The 18,489-nt window shown below is 42.3% G+C and overlaps 1 protein-coding gene across 3 annotated transcripts in view; it reads right to left on the bottom strand.

Moving 5' to 3' along the window:
- Nucleotides 1–4,251: 4,251 nt before the first annotated feature.
- Nucleotides 4,252–18,489, bottom strand: part of LOC121275952 (lysophosphatidylcholine acyltransferase 1-like) — a 209,783-nt gene continuing 195,545 nt past the window's right edge. For all 3 annotated transcript variants that reach the window (XM_041183858.1, XM_041183859.1, XM_041183860.1), the window contains exon 14: nucleotides 4,252–8,539. In XM_041183858.1, coding sequence (XP_041039792.1) covers nucleotides 8,346–8,539 — 194 coding nt within the window. In that variant the 3' untranslated portion in view covers nucleotides 4,252–8,345. The remainder of the gene's footprint in view (nucleotides 8,540–18,489) is intronic.

The following is an 18,489-nucleotide window of genomic DNA, read 5'->3' as shown; positions in this document are numbered from 1 at the left end:
ACTGCATGAAAAGGCTGAAGGCACTAGATACTGCAAAAAGCCTCTGACAGCAATAGTACTGAAGACCTGTGCTCCAGAACTTGCCACACCCCAAACCAAGCTGTTTCAGTATAGCTACAGCACTGGCATCTACCCAGCAATGTGGAAAATTGCCCAGGTCCATCCTGTTCACAAAAAGCAGGACAAATCAATCTGGCCAATTACTCAGTCTATTCTCAATCAATAGTAAAATGATGGAAGGTGTCATCAACAGTGCCAAAAGCAACACTTATTCAGCAATAACCAAGAGAGCTGAACTCTAGAAGTGGGGAGAGAGTGAGAGTGCCCATGACTTAAAGGCATCATTTGACTGAGTGAGGTATCAAGGAGTCTTAGCAAAACAGAAGTCAATGAGAATCAGGTGGAAAACTCTCCACTGGTTGGAGTCATACATAGCACAAAGGAAGATGGTTGTGGTTGTTGGAGGTCAATCGTCTGTCTCAGGACATTGCTGCAGTTGTTCTTCAGGGTAGTGTCCTCAGCCCAACTACCTTCAACTGCTTCATCAGTGACCTTCCTTCCAACATAAGGTCTGAAGAGGGAGGGTTCACTGATGATTGCACAATGTTCACTACCATTCATGACTCCTCAGTGACTGAAGCAGTCCATGTCCACATGCAGAAAGTCCTAGACAATTTTCAGGCTTGTGCTGATAAGTGGCAAGTAACATTCGCACCAAACAAGTGCTGGGCAATGACAATCTCCAACAAGAGAAAATCCAACCATCTCCTCTTGACATTCAATGGCATTACCATCACTGAATGTCCCACTAACAACATCCTGGGAGTTACCATTAATCAGAAACTGAGCTGGACCAGCCATGTAAATACTATGACAACAAAAGCCAGTCAGAGGCTGGGAATTCCATGGTGAGTGACTTGCCTCTTGGCTCCCCAAAGCCTGCCCACAAGCACAAGTCAGGAATGTGATGGAATACTCTCCACTTGCCTGGATGTGTGCAGCTCCAATAATATACAAGCTTGATGCCATCCAGGACAAAGCAGCCCATTTGATTGGCACCCCATCCAACACTGACACACTGTGGCAGTGTGTACCATTTACAAGATGCACAGAAGGAACACACCAAGGCTCTTTCAATAGTACTTTCCAAATCCATGCCTTCCACCCCTCGAAGAACAAGGATAGCAGCTGTATGGGAATACCACAGTCTGCCAGTTCCCCTCCAAGCCACACACTATCCTGACTTGGAATGATAACGCCGTTCCTTCACTGTCGCTGGGTCAAAATCCTGGAACTTCGTTCCCAATACGGATTGCATCAGTCAAGGCTCACCGCCATCTTCTCAGGAGCAATTAGGGATGGGCAATATATGCTTGCTTGTCCAGCGACGTCCATATCCCATGAAAGGTTAAATTTAAGAACAAAATGCCATACGACATTTTAATGATTTTTGTATTTTTCTTTACCTTTACAAGTGTAATTTCTATATAAGAGTTGAAATATTGTTTCATAGAATTTTTAAGTTCTGGAAGAGGCTATTTGGCCCATCATGACTGTGTTGGGCAAGATGGACTATCCCCATTTTTAGCTTTGTAGGTTATGGCACTTCAAGTGCATATTCAAGTAGGGTGTCTCTGCTACCTTTTTCAAGCAGTGAGTTCCACAACCTCACTGCACTTATCAATTACTTAAATCTATTCCCCGTTACTGGGTTTTTACTTGCAAATATTTTTATCCTCTTTGCTTTCTTAATTTCCTTAATTTCATACCTGTATTTTCAATGCTCCCATGCTTTCTTCAGTGCTGAGCTTTGTTATCTAACATAACCTTCCTTTTATGCCTTAACTTTCCTCGTGTGCTCAACATCCAGTAGGTTGTTTATTTGGAACCACCATTTCAGGGTTCCGAACCCTTGCTATCTCCTCCTTTGATGTCTCCTACTACTGTGATGCTGATTTACTTTCAAATAGTTATTTCAAGTCCACTTGTGCCAAATCACATCTCAGCTCAGTAAAATTAGTCTTTCCCAACTGAAAACTTCTATTCCTGGTGCATCTTTGCCCTTTTTTATAATCATGCTAAATCTAATTGAATTATAAGCACTATCACCAGAATGCTCGCATGCTGATACCCCTCCCACCTGTAATGGGGGTGCGGGAGATCTTCTTTCTTCCTCAGAGACCTTCCCACATTTGGGTTTGTGACACCAGATTCACAAGTGTATGGCTTGAACAGAATGACCAAAAAGACTGGTTTCTTTGGATAACTCACAATCGCTTTATTGAATTGCCCACAGCTGTCAGAGAAGATTTTCACTCAGCAATCATGGAATACAGTCACAACTACAGTTACATTACCTGTAACTCTGTCCCATTAGAGGCTGAACCCCTACTCTGTTCCTAACTTAGTACAATCACCCCTTGTTTGGTGGTCTGATGGCGTTGTAGGTCCCTCAGTGAAGTTGACCAGGCCCTGCCAACTTCCCCAACTGCCTTCAGAAATAGTGGCATCCTATGATTTATTCCCAATTACATCATTTCTGCTGCTGGCCTGGCCAACACGTTTCCAAAATTTGGCAATACTCCAAATCTTTAGTTCTGACCGTCAGGGATGAGATCATAAGTTGCAATTCTCTTTTTTAAACAAGGGTTTTCTGTGAAAGACACAAATCGTCTATTTCCTGCTGATAATCAACCTCAAGAATGCCAATCTTCCACATCTCTCATTCTTGCATTTACACCACATTGGAGCTATCTTCCATTGTCTGGTTCTTGAGGGAGGTCATTAGGTGCTTATCACTTCCCCCATTGAAGATGTGGGACACATGTTTATTGTGCCTTACTTCTCAATTGAAGTGTGATTGTTTGCTCCCAACAAAATTTGTAACTCCAGCAGAAGCTCAGGCAAGGAATTTACCCAATGTTGTCCTTCACACCTGTCCAACTACATTCCCTAAAACAAAGGGTAATAATGACTGATAACTTCCCCTTCTCTTGTTGGACTTACTAGTTACTAGCTAAAAACGGAATTCCTGAATGTATTTAGGAATTCTGAGAGTTCAATACCTTTTGTACCAATTATTATATTATTTATATATACTATCCAATATTAGGATAGTTGAAATTCCTCGTTAGTGCCTACTGTTTTTTCACTTCAAGAATATCACCCATTGGACTATTTGGATCTATAAATACATTCCCAGCAGTGTGTTTACCCCATTTTTTGTTCCTCAGTTCAACTCATTGCCTCACGCATTGACCCTACCAGCATATCATTCATTGCCACAGTTGTAATTGCTTATTTAATCACTATTGTGAACCTCCTCCCCTTCTTAATCCTCCATCTCATCTGAAAACCCTGAATATTGAACTGCCATTCACATCCCTCTTTAAACCATGCTACAATAATGTCTATCTGCTTTGTGCTCTATTCACCATTGAAGAATATATTAAGCACTAGCAAACTTTTGTGTTGTCCATTTTCTAGTCGTTTTTCCCCTCTGCTTTTCATACTCAGTAACTTTCTACCTTCCATTTCCAGCTTTGCTTCTCTATTCCTTCTTAATCTATGTTTTGAAGTGTTTTTGCATGTCTGAATTATATGATTCAATCTTAAAATTAATTTTCATCTTTCAGCCAGAATGCAATTGCAACATGGAATCTTTTTCCTCCTTTGGCATATGCATGAAATTATATATTTCAATTTTAGACCACAACTTCATAAGCACAGTTGATGTCCCTCACTGCCTATTACATGCTCACTTCTTGGCTTTATGCTTGAATAGCAGACAGGAATTTCTGCCTTCTCCACTCATGTCATGGATACAGACTCCCATTACATCAGGATTCTATTGATCATTCAAATGCCCTGCGCCCAACAGGAGAATTTGCATAGTTTTGGGCTGGGTCACAAGATAGGGGTTTAAAGCAACTTAGATGCTTACTCTGAGACAACAAAAGACAAGACAAAATTTGTTCACCTCAAAAATTTCTTACCAGCAGGGCAAAGATAGACCTCATGACAAAATCCTTGAGACTATTCCATTTATTTTGCACATTTTTGGTGTGTGCTGTGCAGGGGCAAAACTGGGTAGCAGCTGGGAGCACAAGTTTCTGCAGAAGTTAAAAAATAATTTATGTAATTTTGTTTTGTGCTCAATAACCCATTAGCAAAAAAAAACCCCAGCACTTATTGGTGTTTATTCATACAGACAACTCAAATAATTTCCACTGTGAAACACAAAGTCCAATGTAAGTTTGAGCAGTAATCCCTTTATGTACAATGAAAACTTGGAAAAATATGATCAGTTATTGCAACAGGTTTTCATACATAATCCATCGTGAAACTTGAACTCAAAGTAAAATGTTCAATTTTGTTCAAGGTAAATGTAAAATACAGCAGTAAACAGGTAGTAAAAAAGCAGCCTTCTGCACATTTCATGATTCCTTTCAAAGACAACCAAGAACACAGGATAGCTTGCCTACTGAGGTATTTTTTGACAGACATATACACATTAAAAAGCTTACAAAACCCAATGTGGCCTATGTCTGATAATGGAATTACATACTGATGCTGTAAATGTTATTAATATGTCATTTACACACATGTTCTGCAGTTAAGACACAGTAAACTACAAATCTGTAAATGTTTACATGATTTACATTTATGCAGTCACTTAAGGAAGTTAATTCAAATACAAGTAAATTATCTCCTTTCAGCTATAATCCCAACAATCTCAATCACGGGGTGTTGAGTGTAAATCTTCAGTTCCCTGTGTTGATACAGTGACCAGTTTTCATAATAAGCAATGCCCAACTTTCAGAATTTTTCTTAATTTTTTAGATCATGATTGGAAACATTCATTCTCACTACAGTGAAATTGTACTGACCCCAGGTTTCAAAATCATGTGACCCAGTCACCCTTTGCAGAAATATATAAAAGGGTAATTGGAAATAGCTGTTCAGTAAGTGTACATACAAAATAAAGTCAAAAAGTCCTCAAAGAGTACAATACGTTTCGAAGAATATCGCAAAAACAATTAATGCTTTATCTGGAATTATCCACAAAGTTGGACAAATCCAAATTCTTCCCATTGCACTGTAATCCTCATTGAGGCTCATTAAATATTGTGCTGGAGTGTATTTTTTCCATAAGCCACAAACCTGATTTCAAAAAGAATCTTAAGTTCAACATCTTCAACACTGAATATGATGTGTACAGCACCAAGATTTATTAACTTTTGATCTGATTCACCATTATTCACATGGAAGGATTTACATGCATATATTAACTCTAAAAATATTAATCATAATTATGCAACAGTTGCAATTAATTTTGAAGACTATTTGATTATACAAGTGGCAGTGCCAATGCGTATTATTCAGTAGGATTATACTAATGTCTTTCATCACAGTATCCATAATTCTGATTTCTCCTACATTAGTTTGAAAATTTTCCCGATAATGTCAATGGTTATGTTAACACCGCTGGATGTTCATCAATAAATGCTTCATATCATCCAACAGGAGTTCAACAAGACGGTGTGTTATATAGTACATCAAAACAACATCCTGACAACTAACTTTGAATTGTTCCTCTGTAACATTATCCAAAATTCAAAATACACATCTGTTTTAAATAACGAGCTTCAGCATAATTCTCAGTTAACTGCTCTTACTCAGCATTAACTTACTCTAGTTCCATATTGATTTCTAAGACTTTAAACTGATAGACTAAGCAAGTTGAGCTGTAGGTGTCCTATTCATTGGCTTCAGGGTATCTATTATTATACGCCATCATTCAGCCAAAAGGATTGAATCAACAACAGCATTTATAATGAGATAAAGAGCAGACATTAGGTTTAAAGCTAGCACAATGCCATTTTACCACTCCTAAAGCATTGTAGTAATATTTTTTCAAACACTGTTTACATATAGATCCACTGAATAAAATTGCACCATGGGAGGGGGAAAAAAAGAAACTAAAAAGCTAACTGTAAGGTAAAGTGGCAGAGTTTACCTAGGATATTTATTTCACACAATAACGGGAATGGATGTGTAAAATCAATCTGTATGGGTAAAATGCAGGTTTCCTGTACTCCTGTACTTTCACCATTCTAACAGAAATTAGACATAAATGAATCATAATTTTCCTTACAAACATCAACATGTGCACTTTGCTTTCAAACCGTCTAATCTTACATGCTACAAGGCAAACAAACTTGACAAGAGACACAGTTAAGAAAAGACCAAACACCTTTCAAGGGGAAAAAGTTCAATTTCTGTACCCTTGTTGGAAATAGTTTTCTCCATTTTATAACTTTGCAATCTAAACACACCCCCCCCCCTTTCTCACTTCATTCAAAGGAAAATCAAAAACAAACTATATATCTTCATTCCACTTTATCCAGCAGAAACATCAGCATCCCAGAATTGACCCGATTTTCTCTGGCAGTGGTGTTAAATCTGCAATACTCCAAGGCTTATGACCATCGTCCCACCCTGAACACTTGTAAGGTGCGATTCCCAGATGTCAAAGGGGACCAAGCCAATCAATACTGCGTATCAATCCAACACTGACCCAGCTATGTAAATTTCCACTGTATCTAGATAACAGCAATTTGCCAGACTGAGGATGATCTTTTGATGCAGATCATATGTTCCATCTGCTTTCCAAGTTGAAGCAGCAATAACTATGACCAGTCTAATCCTCAATGGAATAACATCTTGTGATTCGACCTCTTTTTTGGGAAAGTCCGCCTATTATACATGTGGCATCCTTTTACCTACTGTTCTCCGTGGCTGTTAGCCGTAAACCAAACATATAGCCACATTAAAAAATACAGTTCTCTCAGGAATGGTCTTAGTCATAATGTGTATGGTTATTTTCAACAGAATCAGCTATACGACATAACATGAAGCAGCATCAGCTAGATTTAAAATATCATTTATATCTCCCTTAAGTTTAATATTCTGTGGCTTGGCAATTTATTTTGTGGAATTTCTATTTACTCCTTTACAAAAAAAGTCACGTCCAAGATTTCCAACTCTCCTTTATAATCTGTACCGTTGAAACTTTAACTGTATTCTCCCTTCCGTTTTAAGTTAGCAGACATACATCATTTCTTGTTGCTTCCTTTCTTTCAAGCTTTAAATTTTTAAAAAATCAACATAGGTAGCCTTACACAATAATTAGACAAGTATTCATACAAATGAGCCAGATAGTAATTACACTATGCAATGCTCCTGGTTAGCACATACATCAATGATTCTTATATTTGGTTTTAGAATCAGAGAAATAACTTTTCCTTCCCAAGTTGCAGACAGGGTGGCAATTTTCACATACTGCACAAACCATTAAGGCTTTGGCATGCATCATCTCATTCAAAATCTTGATATTTAGTTTGTTTCATATGTCATCTGCTTATTGGTCCATTATACTTATTTTCTTGTTCCTTTCTCAAGTTAATTTGCTTTATGGTATTTGCACACATCAGATAATGTATTCTATTACCAGATCAATTAAAACCATACGACTCAATGCTAAAAACAATTAGCCGACTGAATTATATGGGATAATTACCCTCAAGTATTTTCCATCACATTGTTACATTAAAAATAGCAACACAAAACTTTAAAAATAATTCCTATGCAATTGTAATGGAAATAACTGTGAAGTTACATTCAGAAAATTAATCAAATGTTAATATGAACACTAATGCATTCCCTCATGTTGTCCTTTATACTTCATTCACATTAGAAACATTTTCCTCTGTCCAGTTATTACAGCAAGAGCAAGGAGCAGAATGATGATGCTTAAAACATTAAGCAAGCAACAATATCCTAGTTGTCACATCATTAGAGAACAGAACGCACCATGCCAAAAAAGTTTGTTACACTGTAACACTGGTAGGAAAATATGATTACTCCCATCTTCTGCAAACATTTTTTCAAAAGCTGCTGTGTGATAAAATGAAGCAAATACAAGATAAATGGACTAGAAACAGAAAAACAAAATGCGTTAGCACAATTGCGGCTACAAGTTTTAAACATGCATAGTCACCATAACACACATACCATAAACATGAAAATGGAACAAATAGGTGCTTGGTTCCCTTCAAGTACAGGTACAAATAATAAGCATCTTCACAATCTTGGCTTCCAATGACATTTAAATTTGTGTTTAAAACCAAGCTCAACTCAGATATTATACTGGAGAGATGATAAGTACAGGAAAATGGCAGTAAGTTCATACAGGAAGGATATTGAGTCAGGTCAACAGAAGTAACGTGTGTGCCCTAAATTGGTCCACCCCTCTCACCAGGAGAAGGATCATATCCAAGGAGTTAATTAAGCTTTTTAGCCAAGGTACTATCTTCTTTCTCCTCCTCTTGGTCATCAGGTGAGAAGTCTGTGCAAAATCCATTTGCAGTAGGAACAAGCTGGTTTTCCATGCAGCCTGAGAAGCCCATCATCTGGTCCAAGTAAAGATACTCCTCAGCATAATCGGGATTCATACATGAAAACTTGCAGAAGTCCACTGAAGTTAGAAAAATAAACATGTGATTATGCTTTCTCTATTTGTGTACAGTTATCCTAAATGCCATTCCAAACAGTGGCAGGAAGCATTACACCCAGAGATCCTTTATATGCCTAGATCTCAAAATGCCTGGGCTAGAAGTAGAGGGAAAAGTAACACATCAGAAGTAGATATAGGGACCCTATTACTATGGATGTTGGAAAATTCTACCATAAACTGGGGCAGAAATTTCTTGCATCCACCACCCCTTCCATGCAGACATCATAACTGAAAAAATTACATTGACATCAGAAGATTATGGTTGTGTAGTTATGCTACTTTTGTTTTTATTCATTTGTGGTGTGTGAGCATCACTGGAAAGGCCAGCATTTATTGTCCATTCCTAGTTGCACTTGAGAAGATGGTGGTGAGTCACCTTCTTGAATCCCTGCAGCCTAAGGTATACTCACTGTGCTTGTCTGGTAATCCAGGGATCAGGACAAAGAGACCAGTAAATTAAAGTTCAAATCTCAGTTTTAGAATTAGAAGTCATCAATGGATTGCCATAAAAGTCCAATATCTAATGTTCTTTATGGAAGGAAACCTTCTGACCTTCCCTGGTATGTGACTCCAGCTCCACCTTATGAATTAGCTCAGCAAGCCACTCGGCTGTATCAAACTACTTCAAGGAATAAATCCAGTCCAACAAGGCAGTGGCCCACCAGCACGTTCTCAGGGAAGCCAGAGATGAGCAATAAATGCCAACCTTGCCAGTGATGCCCACTTCCCAAGAATGAGAAAGACAGAAATCCTAGCAGTTCCATCTGCACTGCTCCAATACAAACTTTGCTGTACAAGGACCAGATTCTGGCAGAAGTGTGGCTCATGACTCTCAGAAATGCCAGTTTTCCAACTAAAAACAGAAAGTCCTGATGCAATTTTGTGTCTGTGGCCAAGATGGAACAGCTTCCTGCTTGTTGCCAAGATCTGCTTCAAAGGTCCTACTTCAACTACGAGCTAGTGGCAAAGTGTCTGGGCTGCTGCCACCCCCACAGCAATGGAATTATCCATATCCTGAGATTTGGGATGGGTGTTCACTGCAGTGGCAAGGTGAGGCCTCAGGAACATCTACTGTTAGTTTATAGTAGGTGCTACATACAACAATAGCCAGATTTTACAATGTTTGCAAATCTATTAACCGTCTAAGCTTATATAAATAAGCCAAACTAACAACTACATAAATTTAAAGATTTTTGGAATAGTTTTGTCAAAAATGAAAATCTTAAATCTTAAAAATGCATTAGCCACTTTTGATATTGACGTATCTGCTTCTTTGTGCAACATTTCTATTTATGTTTGAAATACTGCATCCGGTGTCAGCGATTAAATCATTCCAGGGCAGGCATAGCATGCCTTAGAGGGATTGAACGTAAAAGTAAGGATGTTATGCTTCAGTTATACAAGGGATTGGTGAGATCGCACCTTGTGAGCAGTTTTGGTCTCCTTATTTAAGGATGTAAATGTGTTGGAGGTGGTTCAAAGGAAGTTTACTAGATTGATATCTGGAATGAGTGGGTTATCTTATGAGGAAAGGTTGAACAGACTGGGCTTGTTTCCACTGGAGTTTAGAAGAGTGAGGGGTGATTTGAAATATACAAGATCCTGAACAGCCTAAACATGGTGGATGCTGAAAGAATGCTTCCTCTTGTGGGTAAGTCCAGAATTAGGGGCACTGTTTAGAAATTAGGAGTCACCCTTTTAGGACAGAGATGAGAAGAATTTTTTCTCTAAGGGTTGTGAGACTTTGGAATTCTCTGCCTCAGAAAGCGGTGGAGGCAGAGTCATTGAATATTTTTTGAGGCAGAGGTAGCTTGATTCAGCTGCCTAACAAGAATCTAAGGTTATCGGGGTTAGATGGGAATGTGGAAATTGAAACACAGATCAGCCATGATCTTATTGAATGGCGGAGCAGGCTCGAGGGGCTGAATGGTTCCTATTCCTATTTTTTAAGTTCTTAGATGTGCATAAAGCGCTAGTTACACTGCCTCAGCAAGGTGCCTCAACTACAATCTCTGAACTGTTACTTTTATTGTACACTAATGACATTTCTATTTCAGACAACCCAGCCTTCTGGTCTTTGAAACTTTGCACTATAATCAAATAATTGGTTTTGTGTTGCAGATACATCACAGGGGCTAGAGTTGAAACTCAATTTCTTCTGGACTCTGTATGTAGCTCACACCTGTCCAAGTTGCTTTCAAACCCAGTTCTCAGAAGAAAATATAGTGATCTTGTATATTATGTCACAGTCCCCTTTCAATAGCTTTGATGACAAAGAAATCGAATCATATGCATAGTGATCCCTTTCCAATTGTAAAAAAAACTATTGCTAGTATCTAAGAATATCCACATGTAAACTTGCCATACTGCAATTATACAATAAGGACACCAGGTGACACTGTTGAATGCATTTTGGTCAGTTCCATTCCACCCTGTCTTTTTCTTCAAAGCTTTCAGAAGGTAAGTATTAAATTTCTTTTACATGTTATAAGTTTACTTTTGTTGGGTTTAAAATAAATATTTATATAAATAAACTACCATTTGAAATGAAAGAGCTTGCATTTACATAATGCCTTTCATGACTTCACCAGATCACAGAGCACTTCGCAACCTATTAAATACTTTAAAAATACGGTCAATGATACAAGGTTGGGAATGTTAAAGCCAATTAGCCAATTTGCACACAGCTAGGTCCAACACACAGTAATGAGATAAATGACATTTTACTGATGTCACTTCAGAGGCAAATGTTGGTCAGGACATCAGGTTTTCAATGCTAAAACAAAAATACCTGGAAAAACTCAGCAGGTCTGACAGCATCTGCGGAGAGGAACACAGTTAACATTTCGAGTCCGTATGACTCTTCAACAGAACTAAGGAAATATAGAAAAGAGGTGAAATATAAGCTTTTTTTTTTTGGGGGGGGACAAATAGAGCTGGATAGAGGGCCAGTGATAGGTGGAGATAACAAAAAGATGTCAGACAAAAGGACAAAGAGGTGTTGAAGCTGGTGATACTATCTAAGGAATATGATAATAAAGGTACAGATAGCCCTAGTGGGGGTGGGGGGGGGGGGGGGGGGGGGGGGGGGGGGGGGGGGGGGAGTTGGTGGGAGAAGGGATCGAAATAGGCTAAAAGGCAAAGATAAAACAATGGATGGAAATACATTTAAAAATAATGGAAATAGGTGGGAAAAGAAAAATCTGTATAAATTATTGGAAAAAAGGGGGATCGGAAAGGGAGTGGGGATGGAGGAGAGAGTTCATGATCTGAAATTGTTGAGCTCAATATTCAGTCTGGAAGGCTGAAAAGTGCCTAGTCAGAAGATGAGGTGCTGTTCCTCCAGTTTGCGTTGAGCTTCACTGGGACAATGCAGCAGGCCAAGGGCGGACATGTGGGCATGAGAGCAGGGCGGAGTGTTGAAATGGCAAGCGACAGGGAGGTCTAGGTCATGCTGTCCGCAAGCATGACCCAGACCTCCCTGTCGCTTGCCATTTCAACACTCCACCCTGCTGGATCTGGGGGTGTTTGTTAGCAACACAACTGCTCACCTCCAGTGGTCATTTAGATCAAGTTCTGCTGGCTCATGGCTGATTATCCATGCCACCTCAGCTCTCGATTTACCAAATGTAACCACGACACTGAATCCACTGATACTATTCCCATCAAACAGTTCCGGGATTCACTTTTTAAAATTCATTTACGGTATGTGGGCATCGCTGGCTAGACCAGCATTTATTGCCCATCCCTAAATGTCCTTGAGAAGGCGGACAGGTTCTGGGGAGTCAGCTGGTGAGTTACAAGGAAAGAGTTTCCATAAAGAGGCAAGACAAGAGGTTCTGCATATTCAGTATGAGAAACTAGGCACCAAATTAAGAAGTAGAATCTCAAAAGGTAATAATCTCTGGATTACTACCTGAAGCATGTGCAAATTGGCATAGGGCAAATGAGACTAGACAGATGAAAGTGCAGCTCAAAGACTGTGGGAGAAGGGGGTTCCACCGAGTGCACACAACTTTGTGCAGCACTTGTAAACACTGACCGCCCGTTGGACATCAAAGAAGAGGCGCTGTGCACTCGGTGCACAGGCAAGTCACCTTTTCCAGGCTGGCTTTCAATGTGGTGCTGGAGCAAGGGCTCCAGTGCAGGTCAAGCCAAGGTGGGGGGAGGTAATGGAGGACAAGGTCACACAGGCTGAAGGACATACTCATGCACATGGGGGTGAGCAGGGTGGGGGAGGGGGGGGGGGGGGGGGAGTGGCCATGCCCTTGGAAAAGCTGGTCAAAAATGGGATTCTTCCGCAGCTGAGGTCGTTCAGTAGCAGCTGCATCTTTGGAGTCGGGCCTCTGAAGCTTTTCTGCCCACTCAAGCAATGCAAAAGCAAGAAAGTGCCAACAAATGCTCCAGAACTTTTCACCCCTCAGGCACAGATCGTAAATTAATGTGTGTTTTAGGGGACAATAGAGCAATTGGCTGACTAGGCAAGTTGTACAAACCACTTGAGAAAGGTGGCCATGGCACATTCACTGGTGGAGGCACTCTCAGTCCCTTGCAATGTCTTTATTACAATTTGGACCAGTACCCATTACGATTCAAGCATTGCAGGTTAGGAGAATGCTTGCGCCTGAGCTGAGAGCACAGCATACCGAAGTGGCTGAAGCTACCACCAACTGGTCAAGTGAAGTGGGGCAGAGGTGGGTGGGGTTTTGGACAGCTATGAAGCACACTACAAACTGGCCTTCAAGTGGTGACCACACTCCTGCATGCATGAAGGGGCCTTCAGACTTAACCAAAAGAGGTTCTTAGTGCACCTATGCTAACCCACGCGCCTCTCCCTTTCATCCTGCAGGAGGAGATTAGGACCATGGAGCCTGGTGATTTACCGGTATGCCTCGTGGCTTAGAGACCAGCTAAGAAGAGAGCAGCAGAGGTGCCAGGCTTGGCAAATGGAGGAGCACCTCCCTTTAGATGAAGGGGCAGCAGGGCCTGCTATGCACACAGCTGAAGATCCACAGCGAGCCATCGCTCGTAGGTGCCTCACCAGACCCAGGATCTATAGATGGCACCTGTCATTCCTGCAGATGATTGAGAACCAGTGTCAGCCAAGACTGTGCAAGCCTAGAGAACTGGTCACTCACATATGCCACCTGCTACAGGATTTGGCGCCATGAGGACATGGAGGGCATCCATTGCCAGTATCCATGGCACTCAATTTTTATGCCAGTTACTCCTTCCAGGGCTCCACATGTGACCTGCACAGGATCTTGCAAAGCCTTCACACACAAGTGGATCCAGGAGGTCACGAACGCCATCTTCGCAAAGGCACACAACTTTGTGCATTTTGACTCGGATCAGGAAAGCCAGGAAGCAAGAGTGCTGGGATTTGCACAGATCTCTGGTTTTCCACAGGTGCAGAGTGCCATCGACTGCACTCAAATGGCATTTAGATCTCCGAGACAACAAGCAGTCAACCATATAAACCACAAGGGCTTCCACTCGCTGAATGTTCAGCTGGTGTGCGACCACCACAAACATATCCTACAGGTCTGTGCACGTTTCCCGGGAGCAGCCGCGACTTCTACATTCTTAGCAGTTCTCAGGCCTGATATCTTCCAGGGTCCAGAGGCTGCAGGGTTGGCTCCTCGGGGACACTGGCTCACCACAGGGGACTTGGCTGAAGATGCTCATGTGGCGGCCTCAAGCTACAGCAGAGTGACAGTATAACGAAGCTCATGCTGTGACCTGGACTTTGGTGGACTAAATGATAGGCAGCTTGAAAATGAGGTTCTGGTGCCTTGACAGGTCTGGTGAAGCACTGCAATACAGTCCCTGGACAGCGTTGCACATTATCGTCATTTATTGTGTGCTACATAACCTGGTGCTGCGACGAGGAGAGGACCTGGCTGAGCAGGAGATGGAGGAACTGCATGTACCCTCTGATGAGGGGAACGTTGAAGGGGATGATGAGGAGGTCCTTGAAGGCAAGGATGCCGGCAAAGCGGCCTTCACACTGGCCAGATGAGGCAGGCATGCTCGGGAGCTCTCATAATGGCAAGATTTGTGGAGGATGATGACAATATGCAGTGAGGACACTCCACTGATCTTCATATAGCCCCTGTGAATGTCTGATTCCTGTCTGGCTGAGGGCAGCTCACACAAGCTCTGTGAACAGGGTCATATCATGAAGACTCAGCTGTGAAACTTAAAATGCATCCGATCCTTTGTCAGCCTTCGGCACCTGACCCCTTCAGGAGCACAGCGTCACCAGTCACAGATGCTGAAGAGAGAGGGGCCAGCTCCACCTCAAAGGTGCTGAGAGCACACAGAGAGAATGAAGGAACTCTGTGACACCTGCCCACGACATTCTGGCAGCAATGACAAGCACCATCAAGGTACAGGCATCACTAACGTGTCCAGTGAGCGTGAAGCCGGACCATCACTTTAGTCTGAAGGCTGCACAGGGAAGAGGCTCTAGACTGAAACACCCGCCTTTATCTTGTGCAGGGACCAACGTTTGACATCTGAGTGACATGAACACTGCTCATCATAACAAGGAGCCATTGGCACGGAGGCATTCTTGGGAGTTTATTTACAATAGTGAACATTAAGTACAAGCGATTAAAACCAGTGCCCAGGCTGTGCAACTAGATATTCTTAACCTTACTAATCTGACTGCTAATTCTTGGTGCTCCCCCAACAGCCACAGTGGAGGTGGAGGCAGCCTGCTGACTGTGATGATCTTGGCTGGCATCCTCTGGAGGGCACAGACCTGGAGGGCCCCAGCCTGATTTCAGGATCCTGCTGTGTGGCAGTGGCACCCTCCTTGGCCTGTGGAGCTGGAGCTTCTGGGGTCACAGGAAGCAGGGATTCGGATGTGCTGGATACTTCTGGAATCACCTGGTGGATGGTCCTCGGGTGTGCACCTGCCGATCCTCCTCCCTATGGGTGTCTGAGGGCCCCTGGCTGATTCCTTGCCGAGGGGAAGCTGGAGTGAGATTGATTTGCCCAACACTTCTCTTGTGTGAAACTGCTGGAGGCCAACTATGGTGTTGGTGATTTAATTCAGCCCCTGCAGCAGTGCAGGACCAATGTCCTGGACCAAAGTCTCCATGGCGGCCCCCATCCTACCAGTGTTGCCACTGGTGTGTTGGCATACTGGCGCTATCACCTCAGACTGAAGGTGGACAGGCTCCTCAAACTTACCTTGCAATCTGAAGAGTGCAGCGGACATCCCTTCCTGATGTTCCTGAGCTTGCCTTCGCAGCTCTAGCAACTGATGTATGACCAAATTCAGAGAGTCCTCATCTGATTTGGACTCTGCAGATTTCTGGCCTCCAGCAGACCTCCAAGTGCCAGAAATCTAGGAAGTCCCTGCCACCCCCTGCTGAGGATAAGACAATGGCGATGTGCTCACCATATTGTGACATCAAGGCTGCTCGAGAAATAGGTCCCGAGGTATGTCTGTGCTGGTGAAGGGTGTGGGTGAGCGCTGTTTCAAGCCTTTAATTAGGGTGTCATCAGATTCTTCTTCCGAGGTGTCTTTGGGCCTTGAGTTGAGGACCTGGGTTGTGGACCCCCTCAGCCGCTTCCCAGATGTGCCTGTGAAAGCAAGGAGAGATAATTAGTGTATGGCAAGGGGCTGTGGAACAGGAGAACTGACTCCCAGCATGGTTGTCTGATGGATGTTGCACTGCTGGATCCTCACCTGATTGATTGCCAACCTCACTGTCAGCACAGGAACAGTCCAGGTTGTCGCCGGCCAGCTGGATGACTCTATTTTTAAAATCTGTGAGGACCTTGATGTCAGGCATTCCTCCACCAGTCTGCGACCTCTCCCTTTGGTTGTGCCCCAGCTTGTCCTGCATGAAGACAGATGGAGAGAGTGCAAGCAGCACACCTGCCAGGCTGGATGAGGAGGATGCCTGGCATGTGTGGATGATGCCATGGATGGGGTGAGGGCATGACCATAGGGCAGGTGATGGTGTGCGAGAGTGTGTGAATGGTGATGGCCCTTGAACTGGCAGTGAGTGAGATCCCTGTGGAGACGTGATGGGTTTGTAATTCAGAGAGTTGAGAGTGATGACAAGAGCGACTTACCCTCGTGGAATGGAGATCATCATTCATCCTCTTTTGGCACTGGGTGACTAGCCTCATTTGCAAGGTGTTGGCGTTGACCACTGCTGCCACTGCCTCCCATGCTGGATTGGTGACCTTGATTGTTGGTCTTTGGCCAGAGTGTGGGTACAGGACTTTACAACGGGCCTCCATTGCTTCCTGTAGGCACCTGAGGGAGTCATTGCTAAATTTGGGGGAAACCTGTTTCCTCCCTTTGACATGACTTTGCAGCTGCTCCTGATCCCTAAGAGAGTGCTAGCTCTGTGCAGGGGGGCCCATTAAATATGGTGCCTGGATTACTGAAGGCCTGAGGTGACGGTGAGGCGGGCAAATCAGAGGCCAGCGATCTGGCGTGATTGCATTATTAATGAAATGGGACGATACTGCACGAAAACCAGCCATTGCGGTTGGCCGGTAAAATGTCCTTTTTCCTGCCTGCTACTGCACTTTGTGCAAATCTGGAATGATTCCGCCCTAGATGTTACAAAGATAACAAAAAGATAAAACTAAAGGTGCTGTGTCTACATGCGTGTAGCATTCATAACAAAGTAAATGAATAAATCAATAAATAAATATGATTTGATAGCCATTACAGAGACATGGCTGCAGGATGACAAGGGTTGGGTCCTGAAGATTGAGGTATATGACATTCAAGAAGAATAGGAAGCTAGTTAAAGTGGAGGGGTAGCATTACTGATTAAGAATTGCAGTGGTGCAATAGTTAGAGATGACCTTGGTTCAGGAGATCAGGATATAGAATTGGTTTGGGTGGAGATAAGGAATAGCAGGGGAAAGAAGTTACTAGTGGGAGTGGTCTACAGGCCCTAACAGTAACCACATTGTAGGACAAAGTATACAAGAAGGAATATTGGGTGCTTGTGATAAAGGGATGGCAATAATCATGGGTAATTTTAATCTACATCTGAACTGGAAAAATCAGACTGGCAGTAGTAGCCTGGACAAGGAGTTCATAGAATGCTTTCGAGATAGTTTTTTTTAAAGAGCAGCACTTTCTGGGGCCAGAGAGCAGGTTTTATTAGACTTGATATTGTGTAATGTAACAGGATTAATTAATTACCTGATAGTAAAGGCATCCCTAGGTAGCAGCGACCACAATATGATTGAATTTTACATCCAGTTCAAAAGGGAGAAGAGTGGGTCTAAGACTGGTATTTTAAACTTAAATAAGGGCAACTACGTGGACATGAAAGCTAAGCTAGCTGAAGTGAGTTGAGATACTAGGCTAGGGGATAGGTCAATAGAGACACAGTGGCAGACATTTATGGGAATATTTCAGAATACTCAATATGTATATTCCTACTATAAAGAAAAAATCTAAAAGGGAGGACCCACCATCCGTGGTTAACTAAAAAGGCATAAAACCTGAGAAAAAGCATATGACTGTGCAAAGATGAATGGCAGGTTACAAAATTGATCAGAATATAAAAGAACAGCAGAGAAAAAGTTTTTCAGGAGGGAGAAATTAGAGTATGAGAGGGAGCTAGCTAGAAAGTTAAAAATGGATACAGGTGTTTAAAAAGGAAAAAAGTAAAGTAAGTGTTTGTCCTCTAGAAAGTGAGAATGGAGAGTTAATGGTAGATAATAAGGAAATGATGGATGAAATGTATAAACATTTTGCTTCTGTCTTCACTATACAGGATACAGAAAACAATCCAGTAATAGCTGTATATCAGGAGGTGGAAGGGAGAGGGAAACCTGGTGAAATTACTATCACTAGCGAAGCAGTACTGAGTAAACTGATGGAGCTGCAGGCTGACAAGCTTCTGAGTCCTGAT

Source organism: Carcharodon carcharias, chromosome 3 (assembly GCF_017639515.1).
Source record: "Carcharodon carcharias isolate sCarCar2 chromosome 3, sCarCar2.pri, whole genome shotgun sequence".
Lineage (NCBI taxonomy): Eukaryota > Metazoa > Chordata > Chondrichthyes > Lamniformes > Lamnidae > Carcharodon > Carcharodon carcharias.
Note: the sequence above shows the minus strand (reverse complement) of the source record. Positions and strands in the feature narration are given on the sequence as shown.